Raw genomic sequence first — 27,708 nt, forward strand, 5'->3', positions numbered from 1 at the left:
TCTTCTGTTACCTCCATGAGAAACTGGCTTGCATCCAAGAAAAGAAAACTTGCCATTTGTCACTGAACAGAGAAATCTGTTCCCTGAAGATGGGCAGTGTAGTTCACCTTAACCTGCAAAGCTCATTAAAAGCAGTGGAAAGGAATATTCAACTCTTTACCTATAAAAAGCCAACCTGCCTTCAAAAAGGAATGGTATCTATAAAACCAATGGTGGAGGTAGCCCTTCCTATTCTAGCCCTTGAAGCAGCCTATTAGAGGTGCCCTTTGGGTCAAATTCAGAATGAGAGTTGCCTTCTGGTTGAAGGCAAAATAAGTTCCAGAAATTCAAATCTGATTACTTGTCACCTGGCCAACTCTTTTAAGGCTGATGCCAGATTCAACATGTTAGAGAAAATGGTCAGCACAGCAGTATGAATGTTATTCACCTCACTTCTCTTTTATGTTCATTGTGCTAAAATGTAAAGAAATGTAGGCACACAACTGCTTCTCAGATAGGCTTTGATACAGCCCAGGTCATTATGTTTTCTTTTCTTCCTACAATTTGTCTCCAGGAAAAGAGGATTTGCCATTTTAAACAACATACCTCGAAAACATTCAAAAACGATTTCCAAGCTGTGCTTTAATTCATATTTGATTTTAAAATTTCTGAGCACGAAGAAACAATTCTCTGTCAGCCCAGTGTTTTCTCTTGGTATGGTAGATCTGGAGGAGATTCCTAACCTATGTCCCAAGGCAGAAAGGGAAAAGTGCTTTATATTACTTCCCTATGGTGTCTCACACTGGCTGGAAGATTACCAACCTCAGAAAGTAGGAAGATCTATTTATTTTCAGCCAGGATCTGGATAGAAACAACACAGAAATGTAAGTAAAGGAGGAAATAGAATTTGTAGGAGAGAAGAATATGGAATTAATTCTTAATGCTTCATTTGGAATATTGAGAACTATCTCAGTCTCATTAGAGAATTTATATTGCAATGTTCTGATATAAATAAGTTCATCTAGTAACGGGGAAGTCATCCCTAAGCTTGCAGGGAGTAAACATTTGCAATTCAAACTTGCATCTGAGATTGAGCGTAAGTATGCTAGTGTCCTGTTATCAAGAAAGAGACAGTGATCTTTGGAACGTTCCTTTTAAAATCTAACAATGAATTTAAATGTAAAGATGATGCAATTATTTTTTAATAATAAAAAAAGGAAAACTAGTTGAATAATTCTAAATGATACAAAGCGAATAAAATGAGCTAAAAGCAAACATCTCTTCATATTGCTGCAGCAATCAGCCACAACAATTATTCTGTAATCCACTTCTGTTCATCAAGTCGTATGTTTTCAGTCATCATCTACTTCATCATAGGACATACACCATCATACCTTAAAGGAGAAGTATACAAAAGTAAAGAAGTCTTTCCTATGTGAGTGCAATCACTTAAGGTTATATACTTCATATTAATAGTGACTGTGAAGTTGACTTGCCTTTCTGATCAGATAGTTGGCAAGGATTAGTTGGATAGTTCCTTTAAAACATATTGCACTGAATCCACTCTTGCTAACATGGTCAAATTTTATTATTTAAATGAACTGTAGTAAGTTTTCAAGGGCTTACTGAACCCATTGTCATCTTTATAAATTTCTAGATAAATGTAATCCTACTTTTATTATTCTAGAGTTACATAGGTTTATTAATGACCGTGAACTTAGCAGATCTGATTTTTCATGGTGTTCTCTCTAATGTAGCTACTTGCTCCTGTTCAGTCTGGGTGCAACAGGCACTGCCAAGACACTGTTTATGTTTTAGGTGTACAGTATGTGCTCTCTTTAGATTGATAAGAGAATGGAAATGGAAAACAGTGGAAAATTAGGATCTCATTTCTTAGGGGCATTTCATGTGGCATTTTATGACTAAACTTTGCAAATTGTGGAAGGGCTTTACTCCTGGAGTTTCTTTTTAGACTTCATTTAATCTCAACAAATCTCCACCGATGTCATCACAGAAACACTATTTTGCAGCAGCTGGGAATTGTTTCCTTGTATTCATTGTTCTGTATCTTTCTCTGCTTTTTCCTAAGGTGTATTACTGTCGATCATTAGCCATTGCTTTTGTTGAACAAACAGTCTTACAAAGATACCATGACTACACTCATGATCCCAACATACCACCTACTCTGCAGCCAGTGCTTAAGAATCTCAGTGCTCTGTATGGACTCTGGTCTTTAAGTAAACATCTGGCTGTGCTCTATCAAGGTGAGACAACTCCCTGAGTATACTGTTCATGTCATTTTGTAATAGCCCTAAGATTAGAGACCTTTCCCCATGTTGTATTTTAGCAAGGGGAGGGACACATTATTAGGATTTAGATTATAGCATTTTCTTATTGCCCACATAATTTAAAACATTCATTCTGGACAAAAATTTCAGGAGCAAGGATCTGGAGCTAGACATTAATCTAGAGTAATGTCTTTTATGTTAGAGATGATAGAGGACTCACAGATTTTATTGTGATTAAGTGCATGGGCAAAAACAGAGGATCCAAATTTCTTAGCCTAATGGTTTTGCAATTATCTCATTAACAAAAGGCAGTACATGCAATTACATAGGAGCATCTTTTCAGTCTCTCAAATACTGAATGGATAAAGTCCTTAGTAAAAGGGTTTTTATCAGTGTAATCTTAATTGCTGTAAGCTTCTTTGAAAATGTTACTGTGAATATATTTGCAGGTGGCTATGTTTCAGGTGAACAAGCTGGTAGATTTATTCAAAATGCTATTCTGGAGCTTTGTAGCAGGGTAAGTATTTCAATATTGTTTGTTGTGCTTAAATAATAATATAGTATATGAAAGAGACATAGCATTTGTTCCATACTTGGAAGAGTAAATTAGGAGGTTACTGACTCAAGAGTTTCTGAATAACTTCATATAAGAGAAGAATAGTAACTGATTGACTTTAAATCAAGTCCTATCTTATTTACTGGGAACTAAAAAATAATATAACTTAAAAAATAATGATATTTAATTTGTTGCCATTGGAACGGCTGCAAAATATTGTGATTCACTTCTATTTATTTCTATTGTATTAACTCATGAATTGGTTTTGTCAACAAAAAAGCTTTTAAGACTACACTTTTTAATGTGTAAAAACAGTACAATATTGGTTAAAATATGCTTTAAAATTCCTAAGCAAAGGAAGAAAACATTTAAAGTATAGCTTCTTTTTGACAATTACAGCAAGGAAAAAGAGCAAAGTAAATTGTGTCGTCTTACTGTGGCTTTCTCTTAAGTTACCTCTAGCTGGTACTTTATGAAAATAATCTTTATGCTGCTCTGTGGTTCACGGGTAATTATAGACTACTGCAGAAGTTGCCAAATGTGTGTCTTTTCCTTTTAAACAGTTGAAAGATGACGCAGTTGCCCTTGTTGATGTCTTTGCTCCTCCTGACTTCATTCTCAACTCTCCTATTGGTAAAGCTAGTGGGGAGGTAAAACTTCTTGCGTTTTATATCTATACCATTTATTCTTGTGTTACTCATAAAGGGAATGTGCACAAAGGGACATAAGCAAATTTCTTATTCCTCATTTTCTCTTGTCCTATTTTCTATTCTAATGATATAATGATACTAGGCCTTTGCTGTCTGCTTCAGATGGGAAACTTTGGGCTACAGTGTTTTAAATATCTGACTTCTTTTGGTCCGGAAACAATTGTACTAGGTAGCTTTTGCTTTTTCTTTTTCCTTTTCTTTTTCTTTTTCCTTTTTTTTTTTTTTTTTTTCCCCATTCTGTACTATTTTTCAATAAACAATGCAATTCCACCAACCTATGCTAAAGCCAAAATTCTCTCAGCCACTGACTGTTATGACTTCGCTTGGCTTTAAGGTATATCTCTGAAATAATGTTATCTATCTGAACCATATTTTCTGCTCAGGAAAGTCTTGAGTTCCTAAGAAGAGTTCTGTCTCTGGAGATGAGTGAGGTCCAAATTCCATTTTTTTTACTCAGGGAAATTTGTGAAGCTGATCACAGAACACATAGCTCTTCTGAATGCATACTTAACCACCAAAAACAAACAATCTCATAAATGATGCTAGAGAGCTTTGAAAGGAATGTATAGATATTTTGAACTTTAGTGGAGGAAATCAGTGTTCATGGTAGTTCACACCTGTGGAATTTTAATTGAATCATCAGAGTGTTTTTCCCAAAACACCTGTGCTTTCAACCAAAGCTTCTGCTCATAGTGTAGAACTGAAGGAGGCCTAAATCCTTTGACCTAAAGTCTTTTGGGAAATCTCTTTGGCTATTTACATGCATCTTCAGGAGTTCAAAGTGCATATAGATTCCCAAAGAAAAACTATCTATCTGATTTAATCTTGGGTATACCTGTAAATCCATCAAGAATTAGCACTTGTGCTTTCAGAGCATTCTTTGGAATTTCTTTGGAAATGAACTGTTCAAAGTGCTTACAGAACAAGGCACTGCAAACATCCTGTCATCTTCCTGAACTGTCACTGCAGAGACTTCTGGTATATAGGTTGCATTGAACAAGCAGTTCCCTAGTCAGTGTCCATTTATTTGTGACTTTGAAACCTGGCTCCACTTGAAGAAGACACTGCTTTGGAGTAATCAGAATGAAGAATCAGTGTGTGGTCAGGCACTCAAAGTACAGTGCTACATTTGCAACAACAGTTCTCAGAGTGCCTTTGGTAAAATGCATTTTTCACATACCAGCTTCCTGACTACCTGTCAGGATGTGCTTCCCAACTAGCTATCCTCTAGTTCTGCCATATCCATATCCTTTCAGAGGGGTCATAACCAGACCTACAAGCAGGATTCAGGATGTGGTTGTACCGTGGATTTGCTTTGCGAGGTCACAGTGCCTCTCTGCTTTTTTTTGTTTTTTTTTTTTATTTTTCTCTCCTGACATATGTAAAGATCTGTGTTCCATTGCAAAGCCTCAGCAAACCAAAATTCTTGCTTACTGGCCAATCCTATTCAGCAAGCCAAGCTGTGGGATAGCTGTTATGTAGAGGCTGATGTCAAAGTACAGCAGTTTGGTTTAGCATGGAGAGACCCTGCAGAAAATCACTGCAGCCTGGGGAGACTGCCAGGAGTTTTGAGAGGATTGCTGAGTCAAGTGTACACAATGCTTTTCAATACTCTTTGTCTGTGTCTTCATGTCTAAAGTTGATCACTGTTCCCATGGTGATCAAGAAATACAGAAGGCAGCCCAGATGTTAAAGAGATGCTGACCTAACAGAACAATTACTTTGGTAACCCAGTCTCTACAAATAAAGGAGGAAGGGCTTGCTCTGCATTTCAAGCCACCTCAACAAAAGGACTGTAATTATCCCTGGAAAGTTTTTTGTCCTTTCTGTAAATTTTTGAGGCTTAAATTTATGAACACTCCCAAGGTAATTCTGAAAGGAGGAACATCATACGAAGACTAAGGATGTCTGTATTGGCCAAAAGCCTGTTTGTGCCTGATAGTCTCTCTCACACAGAAGTTGTGGATGCTATAGCCAACAATATAAAATATGGGGCAAACACACAGTAATCTGTTCCTAAAATCTACGCCCTTTCTAGCAGTCAGCTGGAAATTGCTTATCAGTAGCTGATAAAGCTGTCATGTAATGGATTTGACTTGTCTCTCTTTAGGTTATTTTGTGCACTCTAACAAAAAGTTTGGATTGATTTCTTCCACAAATACAAGAGCCATGGAGACTTATTAATGTTAGGGATTAGTATTAGGAATTTGGGACTGTTTTATTTCTACGTACATCACTGAAGTTAAGACAATTTATACACTTCTTACAGAATTTCTTTAGTTTATTAAATCGATTGCGAAAGAGTGATGTCAATTTGTTCTAGCAACTGTGTATCTTCAGCCCAGCAGCACAGCATTTTGGGATTTTTGCAACCATCAGCCAACCGTACCTGCACTAATTGCAGTACAGACTTTGAACAGTGTGAGACAAGCAGATAGGACTGTAAACACTACTGATTTCTTACTGCACTAAATACTTGCTAACGTCTTTGCAAAATTATTAAGTCATATTGAGAAGGTAATTCTGAGTAGTGATGGACAACCCATATTCTGTAGAATTCAGGAAGGTTTGCTGAACTGCCTCTGAGTCCATGGCTTTTAACTTTTGCAAATATTTTCGATTCTAATTTGAAAAAGGCTACCAGGCCTTCAGTCAAAGATAATACTTAATAAAACTCCTGTCTCCTGTCTAGTGTTAGTTCCCTATTCACAGCTATCTTTGCAACTTATCAAAAATGAATGCAGTCATTTTAGTAGAAGTCCCGGAGTGATTTGTGCCACAAGCCACACATAATAAGCAGAAGAAATGTTTCCAAATTTACAATGGGCAGCTTTTAGTACTAAGAATTCAGATTTTATTTGAAAGGAGCTTCAATAATCTGGACAACATTTCCCCCTGTAGAAGCCTGGACAATCTCAGCTTAAATATATTATCTCCATTATTTCAAATTTAATTAAAAATTGTTAAATAATGAGCTTGGAATGGATGAAATAGTTAAATTTAGCCAATGTAACAATAGTGAAAATGCATTCAATATTTTAATGTTTTGTGTTAATATTTATTTAGATCACCACAAATACATAGGGCCAAGCCTTCTTTTCATGTACATGAGAAGCTTTCCACTTCGTATCAGCGACTGCTTTTATGCTACATATATTAATGTGGGATTGTACTGTGCTCAGCCCTACTGCTGAACATACAGCCATCTTCCTTCTGTAAAGTAATTTAAAGTTTTAAGCCTAAGTGAATTATGACCTGCAAAGATTTCTGAAATCACATTTTTGCAGAATTGACTTCTTATGTACTTTTTATAACTGTTCCACATTAAATTTCAAATTGATGAAGAGTGATGAGCTAACAATCTGCTTATAAGAGAAATTTGTTATGTTCAGCCTGAGCAGTACACATCTGGAAGATAAGTTATGTTACTTTTCAGAAATGTATTGAAATAAAGGTAAAAACAGACATGTGTGAGTGCTTTCAGACACAGTGTTCAGGTTTGGACAGAACAAAGATTTGCTTAATTTAACCTTGCTTACAACAGAAGTTTACTTTTGATAATACGACTCACGTCAAATTGCAAATAAAAAACTGTAAGGATTACTGTTGTTAGTCCAAGGATGGTGTAAATGACTTATACAAATACCTGATTCTCACAGCACTTGGAAATTTTGAGCTTTATCTTTGTTTTTACTCTTCTCTGTACATAATTATTCACATTCATTGTCTAGAAAATCATTCACAGTCTCATTTTAACCAGTATGTTTGATAATCTGACTTCCAGAAATTTTCCTGGTTTTATTTTCTGTGTAAGTTAGTCTTCTTTTTTTCTTTTTTTTTCCCAGTTATATAAAAATATGTGGGCCGAGATCCTTCAAGGCAACAAAGCTCTGAACAGACCTTCATGGTGGGCAGAATTTTGTATTAATAAACCTGTTACAGGAAGGCTGAGTTCAAGACTGTAAACCAAACAACTTGAAAGAAGCTGGAGGATAGGTCTGAGATGGATACCATATTTCAGACATCAGGAGGAAATGAGTCTGTGTGTCAAACACTGAAAGAGATTTTCATCAAGGAGTGCCAAGTTTTAAAGTAACTTTGAAATAAAGTCCGACTTGTCTCAAGGACTCTTAACATAATAATGACAGGAGAGGGAGCAGCACATCTGCAGACTGCTCATATTTACTCAAATGCAAAGAATGAAGATTTACAGTGATTATTTCTTTGAAAAGAAATGTTCCAATCATTCTCTTGTCTTCACAGGCATATTACAGAAGTTAGGTAATTAACAAACATTTCCACTAGGGCTAATGAGCAAGCCGAACAAAAGTACTTCTGTCAAGATTCTAGGATAATATTACTAAAATGAAAGGGAATCTGAAGGAAAAAAGGAAAAAGGCATCAAGAACACCAACAGTGAGAAACCTGTAGAAGGGGATGGGAATCATTTCCCACAGCTGCTTTAAGTCCTTGAAGCACTTCTAATTTACTTCATATGGTCTGTGTTAAACGAATGGATTGTCCTTTCAGTGCAGAAAAGGATTGCATTTTTAGATACAAGTAATACATGTAATTGAACGTGACTCATACATACATTTTAAAATGTAAGATAGTACAAACAAAAAATTCTCATATATGTTCTTTGCTGATTGTAACATTTTCTCTACTGCAAAACTAATGTCAAGCTTGGGATACGGTGACAAACAGAAATCACACCTATGTTTTGGGTCAGAATATACTCCGATGGATTGTAATAAATACGGCGTTACAAGAACACGTGACAGTGATAGGCTTTATTGAATGTGTTGGGATTTTTCTCTTTCAGCTATGTGAAGTCTAAAATAATTTTAACTGTTATGCTTTTCTTCAGAAATGGAACAGACTAACAAAATTCTGAAAATTGGAATATTTTATGCTGTGAAATATATTTAATAAATGCTATGAAAAACTGGTTCCTATTTTCCTTTATTATGTCTGTGAAGTGATGTGGTTGTTATACCTAAATTCTATTTTCCTTTTTTTAGTAAACAATGATATCAATCCAAGGAGAATATTTATCATTTGTTAGTTGAGTGTTATTTATGATTAATTCAGGGTAACTTTTGGCTTGGGCTGTTAAACAAATGTGAGTTACTTGAGTGCTGAAGTTCACTTGAGCAGAATCAGACTCTTTATGGAGTTTTAAAGTGTCAGTATTTGAAAGTTTTAAGTATTTACACAGTGTGATCAGGTAGTTCTGTAGAGACTTGTGCAATTCCATCCAAATCTCACAGAGCAAAGGCAGCATTTCTTGGATGGAGAATGAATTGAAAGGACAGTGTTATCATTTCTCAGAATACCTCAAGGTGCTAATTTCTCTGAAATATTTTGTTTTTCTAAGAATGTCCAATAGGTGGCATCTTCCAATGGGGGGGGGGGGGGTGTTGAAATATGCAGCTAAATTCGATTTTATAGAATCATGGAGTCGTTATCTTCACCATTTTTCTGTATCTCTGGGAAATCCTGCAATGTCTACTTGAGTTTGTGCAGACCTGTGCAGACCTGGAAGCAGGCAGAGCACATCATGCCAGTATCCCGTGTGAACACCCGGATTTCTGACAAGGGGCAAAAGGGGGAAGAGATGCCCCACTGCTGAAAATGGGGAGACCAGCAGCATTGATCTGCTGCTCCACATTCTCTATTGTGGACTGATCAGCAGCATTATTCAACAGTGTTACTCATGAGCAATTTCACCATCAGCTCTGAGCTCTTTGTGATGCAGTCTCTTCCTGCCTCTTTCCACATGGCTGGGAAGAAGGAAAATAAAGTAGCAGAGCTGTATAAAAACCTCACGTACAGGCTAGAAGTCTATTTGTGAGGCCTTTGTAGCCCAGAAGAAAAAGAGCACGTGGTACATTTTCTTAATCCAAAAAACTGAGAAAGCAGCTGTGCTGTAGTAGAACTGAACTGAAGACACAGCGAGCCCCGCAAAACACAACAGGAGAAAGAATCATATTGCCTCTGTAGAAATATATCCCTAAGCAGTTCCTGCTAATTTTACTTATGACTGTTATTTAGTCAGTGACCATAAGACCTGATGAAACTGAGCCTCTCTGTGCTGATTAGGCTGTACACAGAGTGACAGGGAAGTGTGCAGTTTTTATGAAAAGCTCCTAACTTTGACTAGAGCAAGCACTGCATGGAGGTCAGCAGCAGCAGTATGATCATGGGCAGCTAGAATTGCATACTCAGTAAAATGTGATGCTTATGGACACTAACATGAACTGTGCAAGTCTTCCAGACAGCTTGCACCAAATTAAGATTTTCAACAGAGTCCTTGAATATCCATCCATCCATGGAAGGAGTTGGCCACCTGAACATTTTACCACGCTCTGGATGACAAAGTGCCAAAGCTGGAATAAGTAAAAGTGAAGCAGGTGTACAAGAGAACCATAGGGAGCTGCTCTTTGTAACACCCTACATCTGTGTACCCCCATGCAGAGTCTTTGCAAGCCAGGTGGTCAGCAGCTGCTGGGCTTTATATGCTGCCAGCAAAGGCTAACTCCATTTACTCACATCCAGTACAAAGCCACAGTGCAGCAAGAGTCAGGCTTGTTCTGTGAGCTCAATAATTATCAAAGGCTTAATATATTTTACATGAATATCTGGAAAAACATTCTTTAATCAGTGATTACTATGAATTTCTGACTTGTATGTTAATCCAGGTCAACAAAACCAGATAAGAAAAATATCCTTTTTCTCTGAAGTCAACAATAATCCAAAGGTTCTAGAGGTCTCCTGTATCAGCTCTTTCAAACCAGATGAAATTATGTGAACTTGCTGAATTGCAGCATGGATGAAGAAAGATGTAATGAAATTTGGCATTCCGTTCTCTTCCAAGTCATAGGCCAATAATTCAACACCTACCACAAGATGTCATTATTATATGCTGTTTGTTCCTCTTTATAGGACATTAAATAAGAGACCTCTGGCTGAACAGAAAAGTCATTTCCTTCCCAGTTCAAAAGCCGGATAATATTGCATGTAACATTCTAAGTTGGTTAGGGAGTTGGGTCAAAGGCTGTCACATAGCTTCAGCCCAGAACAATTTGGCTATGGGAATCTGTTCTTTCAAGCTGCCACATGAAGGCAGGCAGCTAAGTCTGTTGCCAGAAAGCTGAAGCCAAGCAGATGCCTAAAGGAGTCCTGAACTACAGCTTTTGCTGTGCCCACTGTAGCTCATCTCCTGGAGGTGGCATTTCTCTTCCTTGTGACTTTGCCAAGCATTCTGCACGCCAAGAGTATTTCAAACTGGTTTCCTTTGTGTTGTGATTTTTGTGCTGATGTGACTCAACTAAACCCAAAATGTTGTTTCATATCAGTGAAAAGCAAACTGTTTGTGTGCAATAGGACACTGAATGCACACTCCACCCTTGCTGATGTGGCATGATACATAAATAGACATTTCACATTACATTTTGTAGTAGCAGTGGTGTCAGAAGTGGTGACTAGGGAGTCAGATGGTATCATACCAGCTTCAGAGCTGCAGATCTGTAGATGCAGCTTTCCGCAGGTGTTTGTTGCCTGCACAGAGGCATGGACATATGCTGCTGTTTCTATCTGTAATCCTCATTCCCACAGTAGTAAATGTTTTATCTTGTGTTCTGCAGTACGGTAAATTTCCATGCTGTTTGCCATTATTCATGTATTTTGTTTTCTGACCTAAAGTGTTTTCAGACCTGAGCGGTGATTTAACACTAATAACATGCTGCTATCAGATGCATGAACATCCCAGAGCCCGTACTTCCTCTTGGAGAGCTGAACTCCACAAGTTTTGGTAGTGTGTTGTTATTCCTGACTCTCATTAGCCTGAGATCAGAATAAGGCTCCGGATCATTTGAGCTCGGTTCAGTGGCCTAAGCAGATCTTAATGAGCAAAGGGGAGATCACAGCTTGAGGCAACCATGTGATGCTATAATCTGAGGCAGATGGATCCAGCCAAAGGAAGGTCAGCCATGATCACAGCAGGCTGCCCACAACAGTGTCAGCGGGAACAGAAGCATCAAGCTTCCTTCTTCCCCAAGCAAGTCAGGCCACCAGTTTATCAAACACAAGCAGAACATTTCACATCATTCCCTTAGATAGATAGCTGTAATATTTGATGAAAGCAACAATTTTGCTGGCTACTCTGCCTTTTTGTCTCTCAGAATTTTGTATTAGGATTGTACTTGTTCAGTATTTCCACAGCATGAATCTCTCTTGAACAAACCCTATCACAACTTCCTTCACTGTGTTTGTTAAAGAATAGGCCAGTGGGTTTGCAGCTAGAACAACTTCCAGTGGATTTCCTGAAACAGATTTACTGACATAAACTTCAGTATCCAACATCTGCTGAGATCTGCAGAAGACTGCAAAGATGAGAGTCTGTGGTAGATCACCTCCTATTGGCCCACACTCTTCCTTCCTCCCGCAGGGTGCCCTTCCCAGCTCATGTCACCTACCTGTTACCTTCTCTGCATTCATAGTTTTGCTATAGACCTACTTTTTGCCAAATCACAAAATATCGTTATTCTTCCTTTTCTGCAAAGAATACCTGTAAGTAGCAACTTATTTGATAGAGAAGATGCCTCAATTCATGATGTTTTTGTTTAGAGGGGCTATTGCTTGCAAGGTGTATGCCACAGAGAGGTAACAAGGAGTCAGAAAATAGCCTAGGTAAGGACCAACACAGAGCTCTAGTGATAGCAATACAATATATGTAGCAATACAATAAATATCAATCCAAAAGTTCATACAAAATAGGCTTTGTTGGACAAAACTGATTTCATTCTTAGAGAAGTTTCTAGTTGTCTTCAAAATCTTTTTTTTTTTTAAATATATTTGACATGCAATGTACATACACACCTCTAAGGCACTATAGTCAGTGTCACATCACATTGTGTTTTAAAAAAATCAGAATTCCATATATGAGTAGCACAAATAATTTGGATTAAAGACATCCTAACTGACAAAGTCTCAGAAAGTCATCAATGAGGAAATCACTGTGCTGCTGTAGGGACATTATTAAGGACAATTCTAGACCTGCTACTGCTTATTATTTCCCTAAGTGAGCTGGAAGTATGTGCAAATTCACTTTTATTAAAATGTGCAGAATTGGTGGACTGATAAATAAAGCTGTGAACAGACTTGAGATACAGCACAGTCTGAATGGCCTGGTGAGTTTAAATCAGCCTTTTTGCTGATCCCACTATTGCAACAGCTCCCTCAAAAAATAGGGGTACAGATAGATTTTGTCACTCCAGGTCAGATAAGGCTGAGGTAAGGTGAAGGACTTTGTCTCCACAGTGGCTGACTGCTCAACTGCTCCATATTAATGTATTTGGGAGAGAAGTGTGTTTACAATTTTTAAAGGTTATGGAAGTGTCGCAAGAAGTGTGAGAAAAGATGAGATCCTCACAACTGTTTTTCTTGTCCAGCCCATGACATCCAGACTCAGACCCATAAAAATGTAGGTCTGTCTGGAGAGTAGAAACTGCGTGGTGGATACTGAAGTGTTATTTATAAGAGCGACTCAGGGCAGTCAAGGTGGGCACACAACTTGCAGCACAGTAGCAAAGACATGTGTAACACTTTTTAGACATGGCTAACGTATTGAGAGTGGTGTGGAAGAGAGTAATTTTGTCTTTGTCTGGGCTCACAGATACCAAATTCCAGACGACCACTTCCTCAGTTCAAACACCAGCAAGGGATGCAAAAAGGAGCAACAATATTGACTTCAAAGCTGGAGAAAAGTATAGTACAAGGGGAAGGAGGAGGAACTCAATGTTTAGCACATCAAAGAGGAGATTAAAATATGATGTGATTACAACATTAGTGGCTTGTCCAACAGTGGAACAAAATGTTGAATGTCAAAACAAATCTAATTTGTTGTCCAGCAACTAAGAAGAGGTTTAAGGAAATGGTTTACTTTGAAGGAAAGTGTGTGCATATACACACATTATTTGGGACAACCAAACAATGGCCTATGGTTTTGTTACATACTGTACAGAGTAAATCTTTTCAGAGCAGCTGGTGCTGTTTGAACTGCTGTCTCTAAATGTACTTCTGTGAGTGTCATTAAATAATGATTTTTTTTTAGCCCACACAAATTTTTGGCTTTTTCCATCTAGTTTATCAATGATGAGTGTTGGAAAAGTTCAAAACTGAGCACTGGCTGAATTACACTGTGTGATGGAGAAGCCAGGAAAAACATATCTCCTGACAAGCATTCCCACTTGTAAATTTATTTTTGATACATATAGGGTGGAATTGGGTTTTTGTGCTTGTTTTGATTTCTCTACAAATTCTTGTTGAAAGAATGTCTTCCAGCTTCAGAGGAACTGCATATATTCTGTTCCAATCCAAAACTATGGACAAGCTCCACAGCCGGAAGCACAGGCCAGGAGTAGCACAGTTTTCACATAGTGTAGGAACGCTGCCTTCATCACCAGAGGGAGGGTAGTGCCATCCAATCTTTGACAAGATCATAAAAGGGAAGAAACACCCAAATGTGAGAAAAAAAAACAACACCAAAAACAAGAAATCTGCAGCCCAGCTATTTGTTCAACAGAAGCTCTCACAGGGCTGAGCTGTGCAATGCAGCAAATCGAAACAGGTATTCTTTTCACAGTAGTTGCATGGAGCACTGTTTATCCAAAGCACAACCCATAGATATGGATCCATCCAGAGCTGCTATTTGGTTTCATGTGTGGGCTTGGTTACAGGCCCAGAGTCAGTCATCAGATGGTGTATCACTGTACTATATGCTTCATGAGTGAGAAATTCTCTTAGGTCAGAATGATGATACTGAGAGCACAAGTTCAAGGAATGTCCTTCTTTGTTTTTGGCTCTCTTCTTGCTTTGGGTTTCATTAAGGTTTTTTTGTTTGAACCTTAGAGAGAATTAAAGAAAATTTTACCTTTCTATCTACCAGAATGTCTGCTTTGACAAGCAAAGAAATAGAGACAGCATAACCTAGCCATGTGCTATCCTCCTCAGTCCATTTTTCTGGTTTCTCTTCACTATGAGTCTAGTTCTGCAGCAAAATTTGGACCATTTGCAGTTTCACTTCTGTTGCCAGTTCCCTGTTCACTGTGGGAGGATTCCATATGCAACCAGAGGATGACTTTCCTGTGTGTTAAGAAATAGTCCTGGCACTAAACTGTTTGAGTCATCTCTCTGTTTGCTTGACTTCTCCCATAGTACTGTTATCCAAATCTTGATTCACGAGCTAATCTTGCAAGACAGGATTTAGACATTTTGAGAAAAAAGTTTTTTTCTTTTTGACCTAAGAAAGATCACAGTTGAAAATGAATATTTTACTTCAACTGAGTTTAGAGAGCAAGAACTTCTATAAAATGTATGTTTCTGAGATGTTCAACTTACGACATGATCAATTATTGCTTATTTTATCTGAGCAGGACACATTCTTGTTAATAATGACATGTGTTTTACCACTTCTCAGAACCATCACATTACTTCTGTAGGACAGAATCTTTCTCTCCTGTGCATTCAAATTCCCATTCAGATATAATAGATGAAAAAGAAACTATTAAAAGTTCCCATACGGATATTTATAGATGTTCCCACATCATGGGACTTCAGGTGTCTGAAGATTTCATCTGATCAAGTACTGTTCTTCAAGACAAGATTGACTGCATCTGTTTAAATCCTTAAATCTGACTTTTTCTCAAGTATAGAATCAATATTAAATTGTAATTAACATTCTGGAATAGTCTAGCATGGTTGCTATTGTAGAAGTCTAGTATTTTTTTCATCACATTTTTGTGAGATTCTTGGTGTAGAGAGGAGGACTTGCTGGAATGCTTGAGAGATGAAGTTACAAACGAGTCCCACCATCATAACTCCTGTATAAAGCTCTCAGAAACAAATTGCCCATTATCTTCAGACCACTGCAATATAAATAGAGGGCAAGAAATAATGTACTATGAGCAAATCAACATCAATATTGGATAGCAGTATGTACAGCAATGTTAATATTCCAGCTGGTTCCAGTTCCTATTTTGGCCATGTTTTCCTTATAAGCTCGGTGTTATGGGAGTTTAAAGGTGAGATATAAAAGTAGTTGATAGGACAATTCTCTGGAAATTTTCTGAGACCTTCCTAATTCAGAAAAGAAGGTTATGAAAAAATAGGTAACCATCACTTGTCATCAAGGATGGCATTGTGGAAGTTGGAGTATATAAATTATCAGTGAATGAAAGATTTCAAAATTAGGATTAGGCTATGATGAATCTTGAGAGTGAAGACCAAGAAGTGACACTTAATCTAGTATAGAAGACATTGGAAAGATACAGAGAACAAGGGATAGTGCCAAAGTCTTGTGCTAAGAGAATGTGCAAATAATTTCTTGTGTTTGGCATGGAAATGATATGGATAGAGCTGCATTTTTCAAGGCCAGAAGAAAAGAAATAATGGATACATGAAAGATTGAGTAAGTTTTACTGTGTGTGAGAGACAAAAGTCAACAGTTATTGCATGAAACTCCTTAAAAAATTGTTGAGTGCTTGGACATAAGGTCCATACCGTCTGACAGTAGGTATTCATCCACAATGGAAGTCTCTACTTTAAGTAATTACATCTGTGACATTTGTTTTTCAGTTATTTTTTGCTTCCATATGTATCTAGGCAACACCTGGAATAATATTATTCCCTAAAAACATCTAACAATCCAGTGGTTCATTGCAGTATGTTGCAACATTCAGAAGATACAGATTTCATAAACACATGGACACACATGGACACACACCAACGCACACTTTTATTTACAAGCCAGTCTGTGCACACATGTACAGACAAAAAGTGGTAAGTTGTTTTTAACTGGTTGTATGAAACTGGCTTAGCCAAGTAATTTTCCCTCTAGCTGTTAATTCTTATTGTCAGAATTCAGCTAGAAATGAATGTGTAAGGTTAGGCATGTGTATAACTGAACCAAGTGTTTTTTAACAAGGATTCATAATCATAATTCATAATTATCAGAGTGATTAACACCTTATTAAAACATTATGAATGGCAAAGAGATAAGGAGCTATTTGTAATGTGGTTTTCACTAACCATAAATAAAATGAAGGTTAATAAGACAATTATCTCAAGAGTAACACTGTAAAAATGGGAGAGGGAACTCTCTTATTACATTTAAGAATTGCAGCAGAATTGCAAGCATAGTTTACATTTTAAGTTTATGAGAAAATGTTGGATCATCTCATTGGTCTAATGAAGTTGCAGTTCTACTTTTGAATAGTAAAGTCACGGAGGGGATTTAGTGCTGCTTTAACAAATGCATCCGACAGAAGACATTATACTTTTAATTACCTCAAGATGGCCAGAGCTCAGAAACAAGCTATTTCATTTTAATTAAAAATCAGAAGACCTAATAGCAGTGGTATGCCTAAATAGCCCAGGGAAATCATTTGTTGTTTTGTGGTTGCTATAAGAAAACTCAGAACTGTATAATGTCCGTGGATTAACATATAGTGATGTAAATTCAAAATGCATTAAAAAGCCTGAAGCTTTCATGCAAACTGCATTTTTATGCATACAGCTATTCTAATTGCTTAAGCACATTTCAGTGTGTTCTAAATGATTACTATACTCTGTTTCCATGTTTCAAAGACAACCTCACTCTAAAGCTCTTCCTTTCTACACAGGATATGAAACTACAGTGTGCACCTATGCAAACTCTACTAATCTTATACACGTTACAGTGGGAAAGCAAGCAAGTCAACATATAATCAAGAAAAGGAGAGGGGAGACGAGGGGAAGGGAGGGGAGGGGAGTTTTACAATTTCTTGTTTATTTGCCCTAAAACTGTTTAAATCTGACAAAAAATCACATGTATGTGTTACTTCCGAGCAGCCACAACATGGATTTTGGAAGAGCAGATGATAGTGCTTAGAAGACAATCTGGTTTTCCTTCCATACAAGAACAAAGCGCAGGACACGGTCTGAAAGCAGCATCTCTGGCAGTGTCCTGGGCCTGCACCTGCCATCTCCAGTGGCCCAGACAATAACAGCATCTGTGGAGGCTCAGGCTGAAACATCTGCATTTTGCTGTTTACACAGTTCACCAAATGTTACCAAATTACTGAGTCAGTCTGTGATTCAGGAGAAGGGCTTCTGGCAAACGTATGGGAAAACCTTTTTATCTGTGCTGCAGTATGACCAGAAGCAGTTTTATGATTGCATTGGATTGTTTATGCAGCAATGGGACAGCTGACACAGCTGTTTTCTCCTCCCACACTGTGAAAATGCATTTTATTTCTGGTTATTTTGCCATTTTGGTTATTTTTATTAAATACATTTTACCATACTGCATTCCTGCCTTTTGGGGAGAGTTGCTAAGTACAGAAAAAAGGCTGTGTTCAAAGCTGCCACTTTGCACTGCTAAGTCATGCCCTCCAAGGACATTACAGCAGTGGCTCAGTATGATGGAGCAGGGCTCTGCCTTGCCTATCACCTCGCCTAAAAATATTCCTATCTCCAGGAAACAACATCAGATAAATAGCCATCCATCTGCTGCCAGCTAGCATTTCAGTCCCAGTAGAAAATCCAGAAGACAGCCACTGTGGCTGGACAGCAAGATTTGTGTTTTGCATGCAGCTTTGGTCCAATTTGAACAATTACCATGTTTCTTTCTAATTTCCCACAACCTACTCCTCAGAAAATCAGTTTCAGAAGCGCTGTTATATGCTCTTCCAGGCATCGCATTCCAGAATCCTCCTACTGCTTTGCAACTGACCTATTCTTGTGTCAAAATGTTTCAAAAGCTTTATCTCTGCACAGAATGTGCACATAGTGAAAATTATTTGGGTCTTGTCTTGCCTCTTGTGAGCATTTTTGCACTTCCAGCCCTATACAAGCTCATCTCCCTTTCCCAGACAAGGCAGGTGGCAGGGCCACATCCGTCATTGTCACCTGTAGCAGTACCTATAGCACAGTACTGGTGGGACACCCATTCATGACTTTATTTCTTTCAGCAGTGTTTCTGCTGTCATAACCTTAGCTCAACCTCTTACGTGCCCTCCAGTGCCTTAAATTCCCAGCAAGAGGCATCTGTCCACAAAGTCACATAATGACTTTGTGGGGTCTTCGTGCCTCACATACACACACACACACATATATATATACAGAGCCTATCCAGTACAGGAGGACAAAAGATTATTATTTGATGATGAAGGAGTGCAACACAGTGCAATAGGTGCTGCCATAGGCATCTCAGAGTGTGCAACCTGCTTGCAACACTCTCAGGTAAAATATCTGCAGTGCTGCACTGAGCGTGTCTGAGATGTGCTCACCGGGAGGCAAGACTCTTCAGGGTGGTATATCACTGGTTTCCAGTACTTCAACTTGTATTCTGCCTCAGCAGTACTCACAGCTGGCCTATCCAAGAAGGAAAAGCAGGAATTTCATTCACCAAGTTAAAGTTAAATTGATGCAGGCTTAGATTTGGAAGGACACCTGCTGATGTCTCATAGTGTGAAGAGCTGAGAGGTAGCCCATACCACCTCAGGTACACTGCCAATGCCTCATTGCAATTTCCCTGGCATGGTAACATTAAGCTCTCTGCACCTCGACTATTTGCTGAAACTGCCCTTGATATAGTTTCCCTAAAGAGAATGAGTAGCATCATCTTGTACACACAAGTAAACAATAAAAGCTCAGGAAGAAGCTGTCACCATTTTCCTTTCTCCTTCCACACACTGAGTAGTGGAGGAAGAACCAAGGAAGAACCTCCTAAGTGTCCCTTTGCATATTACAGATATTCCTCATACTATAACCTCTACAGGTACACTGAGCTGAAATTATATCCCCACACTTGAAAATCTAAGCACTTGTCTGTACCGCATGGCAATGTAAGCATAACAATCACAAGAGCACTTTTTCCAGCCTCTTGAAGTAGCTGAACATTGGGCTACGAGTACATAAATTGATATTTTCTATGGTAAGACATATTTTTTTTTATCCAAGATAAAGGTCAAACACATCTGGAAGACATAATAGCTGTGTCCTATAGAGACTACATCAACTATCTTGTTGCCAAAATTTACTATAAACAGGCACAAAGGGCCAATCTGCTGATTTTCCCAGCTGTCACTGGTTTATTTAAGAGGCTAAGTCAGTTTTCAATTATCATTCTGTTAAGAAAAATGAAATCTATTGTGGAAGCTCTGTGCCAAATTACCACTGCTGCATGCTACGTTTCCTTGGATTTTGAAAAGTTCTATTTCTGTTGTCCCTTTATCTCCTTGGATTGTTTATGATTATTAAATGGTCCCTAAAATCTTTTACCCATTTCACAGAAAAAAACAAAAATATCTCCTTGAAATAGTTGTAGCATGGAACCTGCTTTAAATGGGACAGAGAACATCTGTGCCAGTTTAAGCTATCCATGTATTGAATATATGAATATCCATTCTAACTGAAATTATGCTACTCAAAATTGTTTAGCATAACTATGGGTGAAAAAGGTTGTCATATGCAAAAGAGTAAACATAAGAAATTTTATGTATTATAAATAAATAAGCATGCTTCTATGATATGTTTTTATATTGAAAATTGGAATGAGACAATGCTACCTTAGGGGAATAACTTTTTCAAAGCAGTATTTGAAATCTGAGCAAATCAGGTGAATCAGAGCCTTATCTGTCTGGTCATATATAATGGAACTGAAAATAGCAGAGGAAGGATCAGAAGGGAAGATCATGAGCAACAATATATGTGTCTAAAGTTAATACTTGGATGTAGTATGGTGCGAAAGAGACCAAGAATATGCCCAGGCAGAAACTGCCATTGTTTTTTTTTGTCACTAGCAATATTATTTCCCTGGGGGGGTAAAGAAAAGAAAGTTATATGAAGAAGGTGACATAGGGGAGTCAAATTAACATTTTCTTCCACACATTAAATGAAAAGATAACACTTGATGAAAAAGTTACCATATGTGTTTGCTAGGGATTTACAGCACATCCCTGTGCAATTGCTGCCCACATACTTCATCATGGCTTCAGCTAATTTTTAGACTGCTGTCTTACTAATTGGGCCCTTAGTGGACTTTTCTTTGGCCCCAAATGTAATTGATTTACTGACAATGTAGACATACAGAATGCGTGAACACACAGATGTATACGTAAGGAACAAACTTTCTTCTGCTTATAAGTCAGCATCTCTATAGTCTCTGGTTGGCTACACTTTGTCATAAAAAGACAGAACAGCTATGTGTAATGTATTTATAAAGTTCTTTTTGTGCCCTTATTTAATAGACTAGAGAGAATTAAAAAATTGTGAAAATGAACGATCAGTTCCTTCATTTACACAGAATCTCAGTAGATCAGTAGAGGTGGAGGATGATCAAATGTCTGCCTTATAAGGTGACTGAGGAAGAGTGATTTGTTTTCCTAGGAACCATGAGTTATTGGAGATGATGAAGTCTGGCCTCAGACCCAGGAGAAAGGGAAAGAGTGAACCAGAGTGCAAGGGGAGAGGCTTGGATGAATCAGCACATCTGGGACAACAGCAAAGTGATACCACAACCAATATGTTAACAGGGATCTGGTGAAGTAACAGGTGCACATTAGTCAGCATCTATCAGGAATGTTCACAAACAAAAGTCCAGGCAGCTCCAGAATTAATGGGCTTCTCTGAACATGACTCTGTCTCCTGAAACACTGCCAAAATTGCCAATTCTGTGGAAAGAAGGAGATCTTCCTGAAAGTTCCTGAAATACTAAGCTGTGTGATGCAGTCGACATGCCTGAGGACAGGATGCCATCCAGAGAGACTTAGACAAGCTCAAGCAGTGGGCTCAGGTGAACCTTGTGACAGTCACAAATCCAAATGCAATGCCTTGCTCCTGGGTCATGACAATTCCCCACTATCAGTATGGGATGGGAGATGTAAGGATGGAGCCCAGCACTACTGAAAAGGACTTGAGGGTACTGCTGGATGACAAGTTGGACATGAGCCAGCAATGTGCTCCTGCAGCCCAGAAAGGCAACTGTATCCTGAGCAGCATCTAAAGAAGTGTGGCCAGCAGTGTAAGAGAGGGGATTCTGCCCTTCTACTCTGTGCTGGTGACACTTCACATGGAGTACTGTGTCCAGAGAAGGGCCACAAAAATGATCGAAGGGATGGAGCACCTCCCTTATGATGACAGGCTGAGAGAGCTGGGGCTGTTCAGCCTGGAGAAGAGAAGGCTCCAAGTTGATCTGATAGCAGCCTTTGAGTATTTAAAGGGGGGCTCTTAAAAAAGAAGGGGACAGACTCTTTAGCAGGGTCTATGATGATAGGACAGTGGGAAATAGTTTCAGATAAAAGATGAGAGATTTAGATTGGGTAAAAGGAAGAAGTTTTTTACAATCAGGTTAGTGAGGCACTGGAACAAGTTACCCAGAGATGATGGATGCTCTGTCCTTGGAGATATTCAAGGTCAGGCTGGATGGGGCTCTGAGCACCTGATCAAGCTGTAGATGTCCTTGTTCATTGCAGGGGAGTTGGACTAGATGGCCTTTAAGGATCCCTTCCAACTCAAATGATTCTGTGATTCTACTATCCTATATAATACCTTGTCAAGCTGCAAGCTGAAGAACTTCCATGTTGACCTACAGTCACAAAGTGGTTTGGCATCTGACCCAGCCTCCCCTGGCCTTAACTATTAATCAGATAGGTGTATATATGATCATCTTCAAACTCCTTTAGAATCAGAATGGAAACAGGCATCTTTTCATTACATGTTTCAGATATGGAGTGAGAGTTTCCCTACTGAGTGGGAAGATCTAAAAGACTAAGAAAGGCATTGATTAGCTGGAGTACCTGCTAGGTAAGTCACCTGTAAATCTACATTTGCACTTCAATCTACATTTGCATGTCTCCAGATCTGCAGCCTCAGTAAGACCCAGAAATGAGCCTCTGATATCCATCCAGGGCCCTTGTCCTTTTCAGTCATCATGGGATGAAAGAGCAAAGCATTCTACTGATAGAGGAGCTTTTCTCTGCTCCTGAACTGCTGTTACTGAGTGAAAATATGCACACAAACCAGACAGTGAGGAAGAAGATGGAAGCAATAGCATTTCAGATTAATTTGAGTATGTCTCAATGCGTGAAACTTTAGGTGACAACTAATATTGTTTGAGGGGTTATTTGTTTACTGAAGTCCTGTACTGGGTATTGGATCTTTTTTTTTTAGTTTTAAATTGCCAGTTCACTAGGACACAATCTCTCATCCAGAGTCTAACACAAGGGAGATTAATCAATTCCATTCCTCTCTAAGACTTCTTATCAACAGAAGACAAAAGCACACAAATCCAACCTGTAACTGCCACTGAAGGGTACTATTTCAGACCACGCTGCACCTCTGCTGGTAAATTAAACAAGTTCAGAGTGCTGTCATGCACCAGCACCAGCTGGCACAGACGGGGCTGTCTGCTCATGAGTTTGTGTCACCTCCAGGATAGGGCAGCTGTGAGCAGAGTATGGGCACAGGAGGAGCTGGGACACTGCTGGGGAGCACTGCCCGAGGCAATAAAAAGAGATTTCATCAGTAATTTTCAGAAATGAGGCAGCCAATGGCATACGAGCTTATTCTTTGGAAGCAGGGACATGGAATGAAAATCTCTCTTATACAAAGAATTAATGCTGTCAAATTCCCTGTGATCATCAGAAATGTGTGACAGTGAAGAGGACTGTCTTTCATAGTCTGTAAACGTGCTTTGACTTTAGAGCTGGAAAAATATCCAGTACTCCAGATGTGAAGCTAATTGAAAAATATTTTCTGTTTGTATTTATTTATTCAATCTGGTGGTGTCCTTGGTTGCCCAGAAGAGCTACTGAGAGTAGTTTCTACTGTGCTGGTGGTTAGAGTTAGGTTACACACACTTTCAGAAATTCAGCTCTCTGCCACTAATGAATTGTTCAGCGTGGCTTCAGGGTAATGACGCAGTTAGCAGAAGCAGGCCAAATCCGTCCCAGGTGAAACTCCACTGATGTCAATGGTTTTATTCTCGATGATGCGTTTGTTCCAGTGCGTGCAGAAAACATGTAGAAAGAGGAGCCTTGCACGAGGACTTACATGGATTTCCTTTGCCTTTTCTAATAGTAATCCTACAGTACACTGAGTGAAATGTAAAATTGCAACACTTGCGTTCACAGCAACAGTTCCTTTCCTTGGACCAACTCAAAAGTCCAGTCTATTAACAGCTGTTAACTTTTTTTAACTGTGTCCTTTACAATTGCACTTGCAGGTGTATAAAATAGGAGTTGTTCCATTCCCTAACCACATGCTATTTTTTGAATGTGCAAAAGGAGCAAAAATATTTAGGTTTTTTTCTATTACTGTCTGTTTCGTGCACGGATTTTCTTCAGCCAAACCCATGTCTAGGGCATGGCAGGCCAAAGGAAGAGTGAATCTTGCCTTCATCTCCCTCCTGAATGGTGCACTGTGTAAAACAACATAACAGGTTTTTCCTGCCCAAAAGACCCTTACAGTCCCACCCATCAATTATTTACAGGCAGGCTTTTTGCAGTGATGCCACCATGGCTGTGAGACTTGTATCCTAAGGGGTAAAAAAGAATGTACAGACCAAAATCATAAACACAGAACAGCCATTTCACCCAGCAGATGCAAGCAGTCTGTGTCAGAGTTCCCAAAGCATTCTGATTCAGGGTTACACCATTACTTTTTCCAGAGAATTGTATCACTGTTCCCCTCATAGCAAACAAAGCTTTGGTACAGGTCTTCCTAGGCAGACAGGCTCTCTGGACTGCCTGGAACATTTCCCTCTTTACTATCACCAGCTGAGACTGATGAAACCCAAGAAAATCATAGTCTTGGTCAAGATTTTGTCCAGAGGCCACCAGTGGGGGGTTAGCATCATTACTAAAGAACCATACTTCCTCTTCCTATTGCTTTCTAAGTAATAATGGCAATGGGGGCAAATTTATGACTATCTGTCCAGTATACTTGATGCTAATCCAAAAAGTACAACCTTCACTTTTATTATCCCTGGAAAAAAAAAAAAAAAGCAGTGTTTTTATAATGGATCTGCTTAAGTGCGACCTCTTAAATTATCTCTGCTAGTGGGTTGTAGCAACAGTTCTCCAGCTGTGCTGTTATTCATCAGTAACCATAGAAATTAAAGCGCTGCCAAGTATGTGCTCTTTGTTTTTTTTGAAGAGCTGGAAGATGATGCAGTGATGTCTTTGCCCCTCCTGACTTAATTGTGAACTCATCCATTGGCAGACCTGATGGAGAGGTAAAGGCTAAGCTTGCTTTCATTGGAAAGCTCAGTTACCAGCAAGCTGAGGCAATAATACCAGTTCTGTTGGTGCATTTTTCAAGAAGCCTGCAGTTAGAAATAGGATGTGGTAGAAAGTCATATCCTGTTATTCAGTAATTGTAATCTTTAATGAAAATCTTTCATCTTTGTTTATGTTGTTGTTTTGTTTTGTTTTTTAAATTGAACTGAAGCAGTGCTTGTACTTTTAGCCAAATGGTTTATTTTGGAAATAAAAAAATTATAAAAACCTCTCTTAAAGGAATGCCTCCAAATTGATTATTGCTCCACATAAATTTTTGATACTAAGTTTATACAGGTTATGCTACCACCAGAGAGGGAATTTTTCACTTCTGGTTTGACTGCCTCTGACCTGGCATCTGGGCTTTTTCAGCAGAGAAAGGAACACTTAAATTAGGCAGGACTAAACATTTTAGTGTTAAAATGAGATTAATTGTCTTTCTCCCATTATAGAAGGAAACAATTAGTCTTAGCCTGTGACTATTAGTCTTACTAAGCAGTGTTAAGGCTAAGAAGCATTGGTACTTCAATTTGCATTCTGCTGTTAACTGTTTTGCCATGCTTTGTATCACCCAATGGTAGCTGGCTATCCGCAGGTCGTGTCTTACCCAACATGCTCTTCATCTTTGTTGAGTAAGTAACATCTGCCCTACAGAAATTGCTTCCTGTCTGCCCAGGAGTATTAAGAGAAGGTATCTGCAAAGAAGTGCATCACAAATATTTCTGTAGGAGCTTTTCAAAGCAGGAAATCACACATGATTTTCTAGCTTGGACTGGCAGCAAACAGATATGCACCAACATAAAGTGTCCCTGAGCACTTGAGATTAATATGGAAGGAAGCAACTCCTATGTCTCTACAATCAGAATAAAGGTAACAGCATACAGGACTTGCTTAACACAATTGAACAAAAAGACAATAAATTGGCAAAAATGTGTGGTTCCTTCTGCCAGCATTTCACCAACACCCAGTTTGATTTCTTTCTCACAAGTGTTTTGTCCAGGGGGCAAAGTCTGTTTTTAGATTTTTAATCATAATTATCAGATTGTCCATGCTGATGTGTACCAAATGTATTGGATCACTGAAATGCTTGGAGTTTGAAAAGAAAAAAGAACTCACACACAACACTTCGTATTGGTTCAAATAAGGAAATGAGTATAAATACCACAGTGAAACTGCCAATTCCAAATTCCTAACAGTCTATATTTAGCTCCTACTCTTTCTTTTTCAATTATAAAACATTTCTTGTTGAATACACACTGCCATCTCAAATGCTGTACTCTACATAGTTACTTGAAGCCCCGTAATTTATCTCTAGTTTTAGTTTGCTCAGAGATAAGGGAATGGCTAAGGACAGCAAGCTATTGATTCCGGCTGGTGTTTTTACAGGACCTACACAGTTGTTACTCGAGAGATTTCTCTCAAAGAGATCCAAGCGTGGGCTGATTTCCATCAAACAATTTATCCTACAAAGGTACTTGTCACAACTCAAGCAACTCTTCTCAGCTTTTGGGGAGAGGGGAAGAAAAGGGCTCCTTTATAGAGCAGAAGTACTTTTTCTCAATTGACATTTGACTTATTAGCTGGTAATTTGTGACTGTGAAGAGAAGAATCAAGAGGGTCACACCTTGAATGAGAGACATTTGATTTTCATAATAGGCCTGAACATTAAAGGAGTATTAGTCTGTTGCAATCTTTATCCCAACTATTCAGATTTTCATGAAAAACTTGCTATTCCCTAACTGCACATTTGAAATAGAAGTGTTTCCATCCTATCATAAACCTAAATGTCTTTCAAAAATGCTTGGCATATGGTGCATGTAGCCTGCTGTATGCCACAGAGGATTTCAAATGTACCTGTATTCAAGAAGAGAAACAAGGAGTGGAAAAAGAAATAAAATTCAGTCCTCTTGGTGGTAAATAGCAGTGGCTGCAATGGATAGAACAGTTTTTCTACTTGCTAAAAATGCAGTTCAGTTTTGTAAGTAGAAAAATTTCTTAGCAGCTGGTATAGAGAGTAATTAAACCGATGGAAAGTTTGGCTAGATGATGGAGATACAGACCCAAGCTGTGAGCTTTCACTCAGATTTATGCCAAGATGTGAAGGTGTTTGGGCCTCAGAAACCCAATTCAACACTACTGGAGTGTTTTAGCTTTACCACTCAGCCACGTGCATGGGGCTTTTCCAAGTTCAAGGGAAATTAGACTCATCAAACTTGAACTTATCCAGTCCAAATTTGGCCAGACTAGGTTTGGCTCACTTGGCTGGTGTAATTAGATGAGCTCTCATAGGATGAAGTTAGGAAAATTTAAACTGGAATACCATTTCTACTGCTAGAATGAAATGGGATTCCTGTGTCCGAGGTCTTTCCAATCTGGACCACACAAAGTCCTAAGAACTTCTCCCAGGAACAATCATCCATTGGCAGGAATATGGAAGGGATGAGGTAATATAGCATAGATATCAAAACCTTTCTTGAAGGTACAAAAAGGGAGTTATATATCCCCAGCACTGAGCAAAAGATAGGTGGAAAAGTTAAAGGACAGCTCCAAATAAAGTCAGATATAATTAAGTAATAAAATAAATTCATACATGTGATGTACAAAACTCTCGTTTAGCTGCTGTTAATCCTGGCAACAGCTAAGTTTTGCTGTTAGCTCAGCTTTTCTCTATAAATGCTTCCAAGTCCAGGTGATGTATCCTAGTGGGGTGAGAACACCTCCCTTGTCCTCCAGTGAGGCTCTCAGAAAAGTCTGTGTGAGGGCTCTGATGCTCAGTGGTTTGCAGTGCCTATACGTGGTGATAAATGTTCTTTACCTCTCACAAGCCTCATTCTGTGTTGCAAGACCAGTAT

The 27,708-nt window shown here is 38.6% G+C and overlaps 1 protein-coding gene across 2 annotated transcripts in view; it reads left to right on the forward strand.

Annotated features, from left to right (window-relative positions):
- ACOX3 (acyl-CoA oxidase 3, pristanoyl) overlaps positions 1-8,485 on the forward strand; it is a 33,888-nt gene extending 25,403 nt beyond the window's left edge. For both annotated transcript variants that reach the window (XM_052682745.1, XM_052682744.1), the window contains exons 15-18: positions 2,069-2,243; positions 2,717-2,784; positions 3,387-3,473; positions 7,379-8,485. In XM_052682745.1, the coding sequence (XP_052538705.1) occupies positions 2,069-2,243; positions 2,717-2,784; positions 3,387-3,473; positions 7,379-7,498 (450 nt within the window). In that variant the 3' untranslated portion in view covers positions 7,499-8,485. The remainder of the gene's footprint in view (positions 1-2,068; positions 2,244-2,716; positions 2,785-3,386; positions 3,474-7,378) is intronic.
- The last annotated feature ends 19,223 nt before the right edge of the window (positions 8,486-27,708 follow it).

This window comes from Tympanuchus pallidicinctus, unplaced genomic scaffold (genome assembly GCF_026119805.1).
Source record: "Tympanuchus pallidicinctus isolate F22 unplaced genomic scaffold, pur_lepc_1.0 scaffold2, whole genome shotgun sequence".
In the NCBI taxonomy this organism is placed as follows: Eukaryota; Metazoa; Chordata; class Aves; order Galliformes; family Phasianidae; genus Tympanuchus; species Tympanuchus pallidicinctus.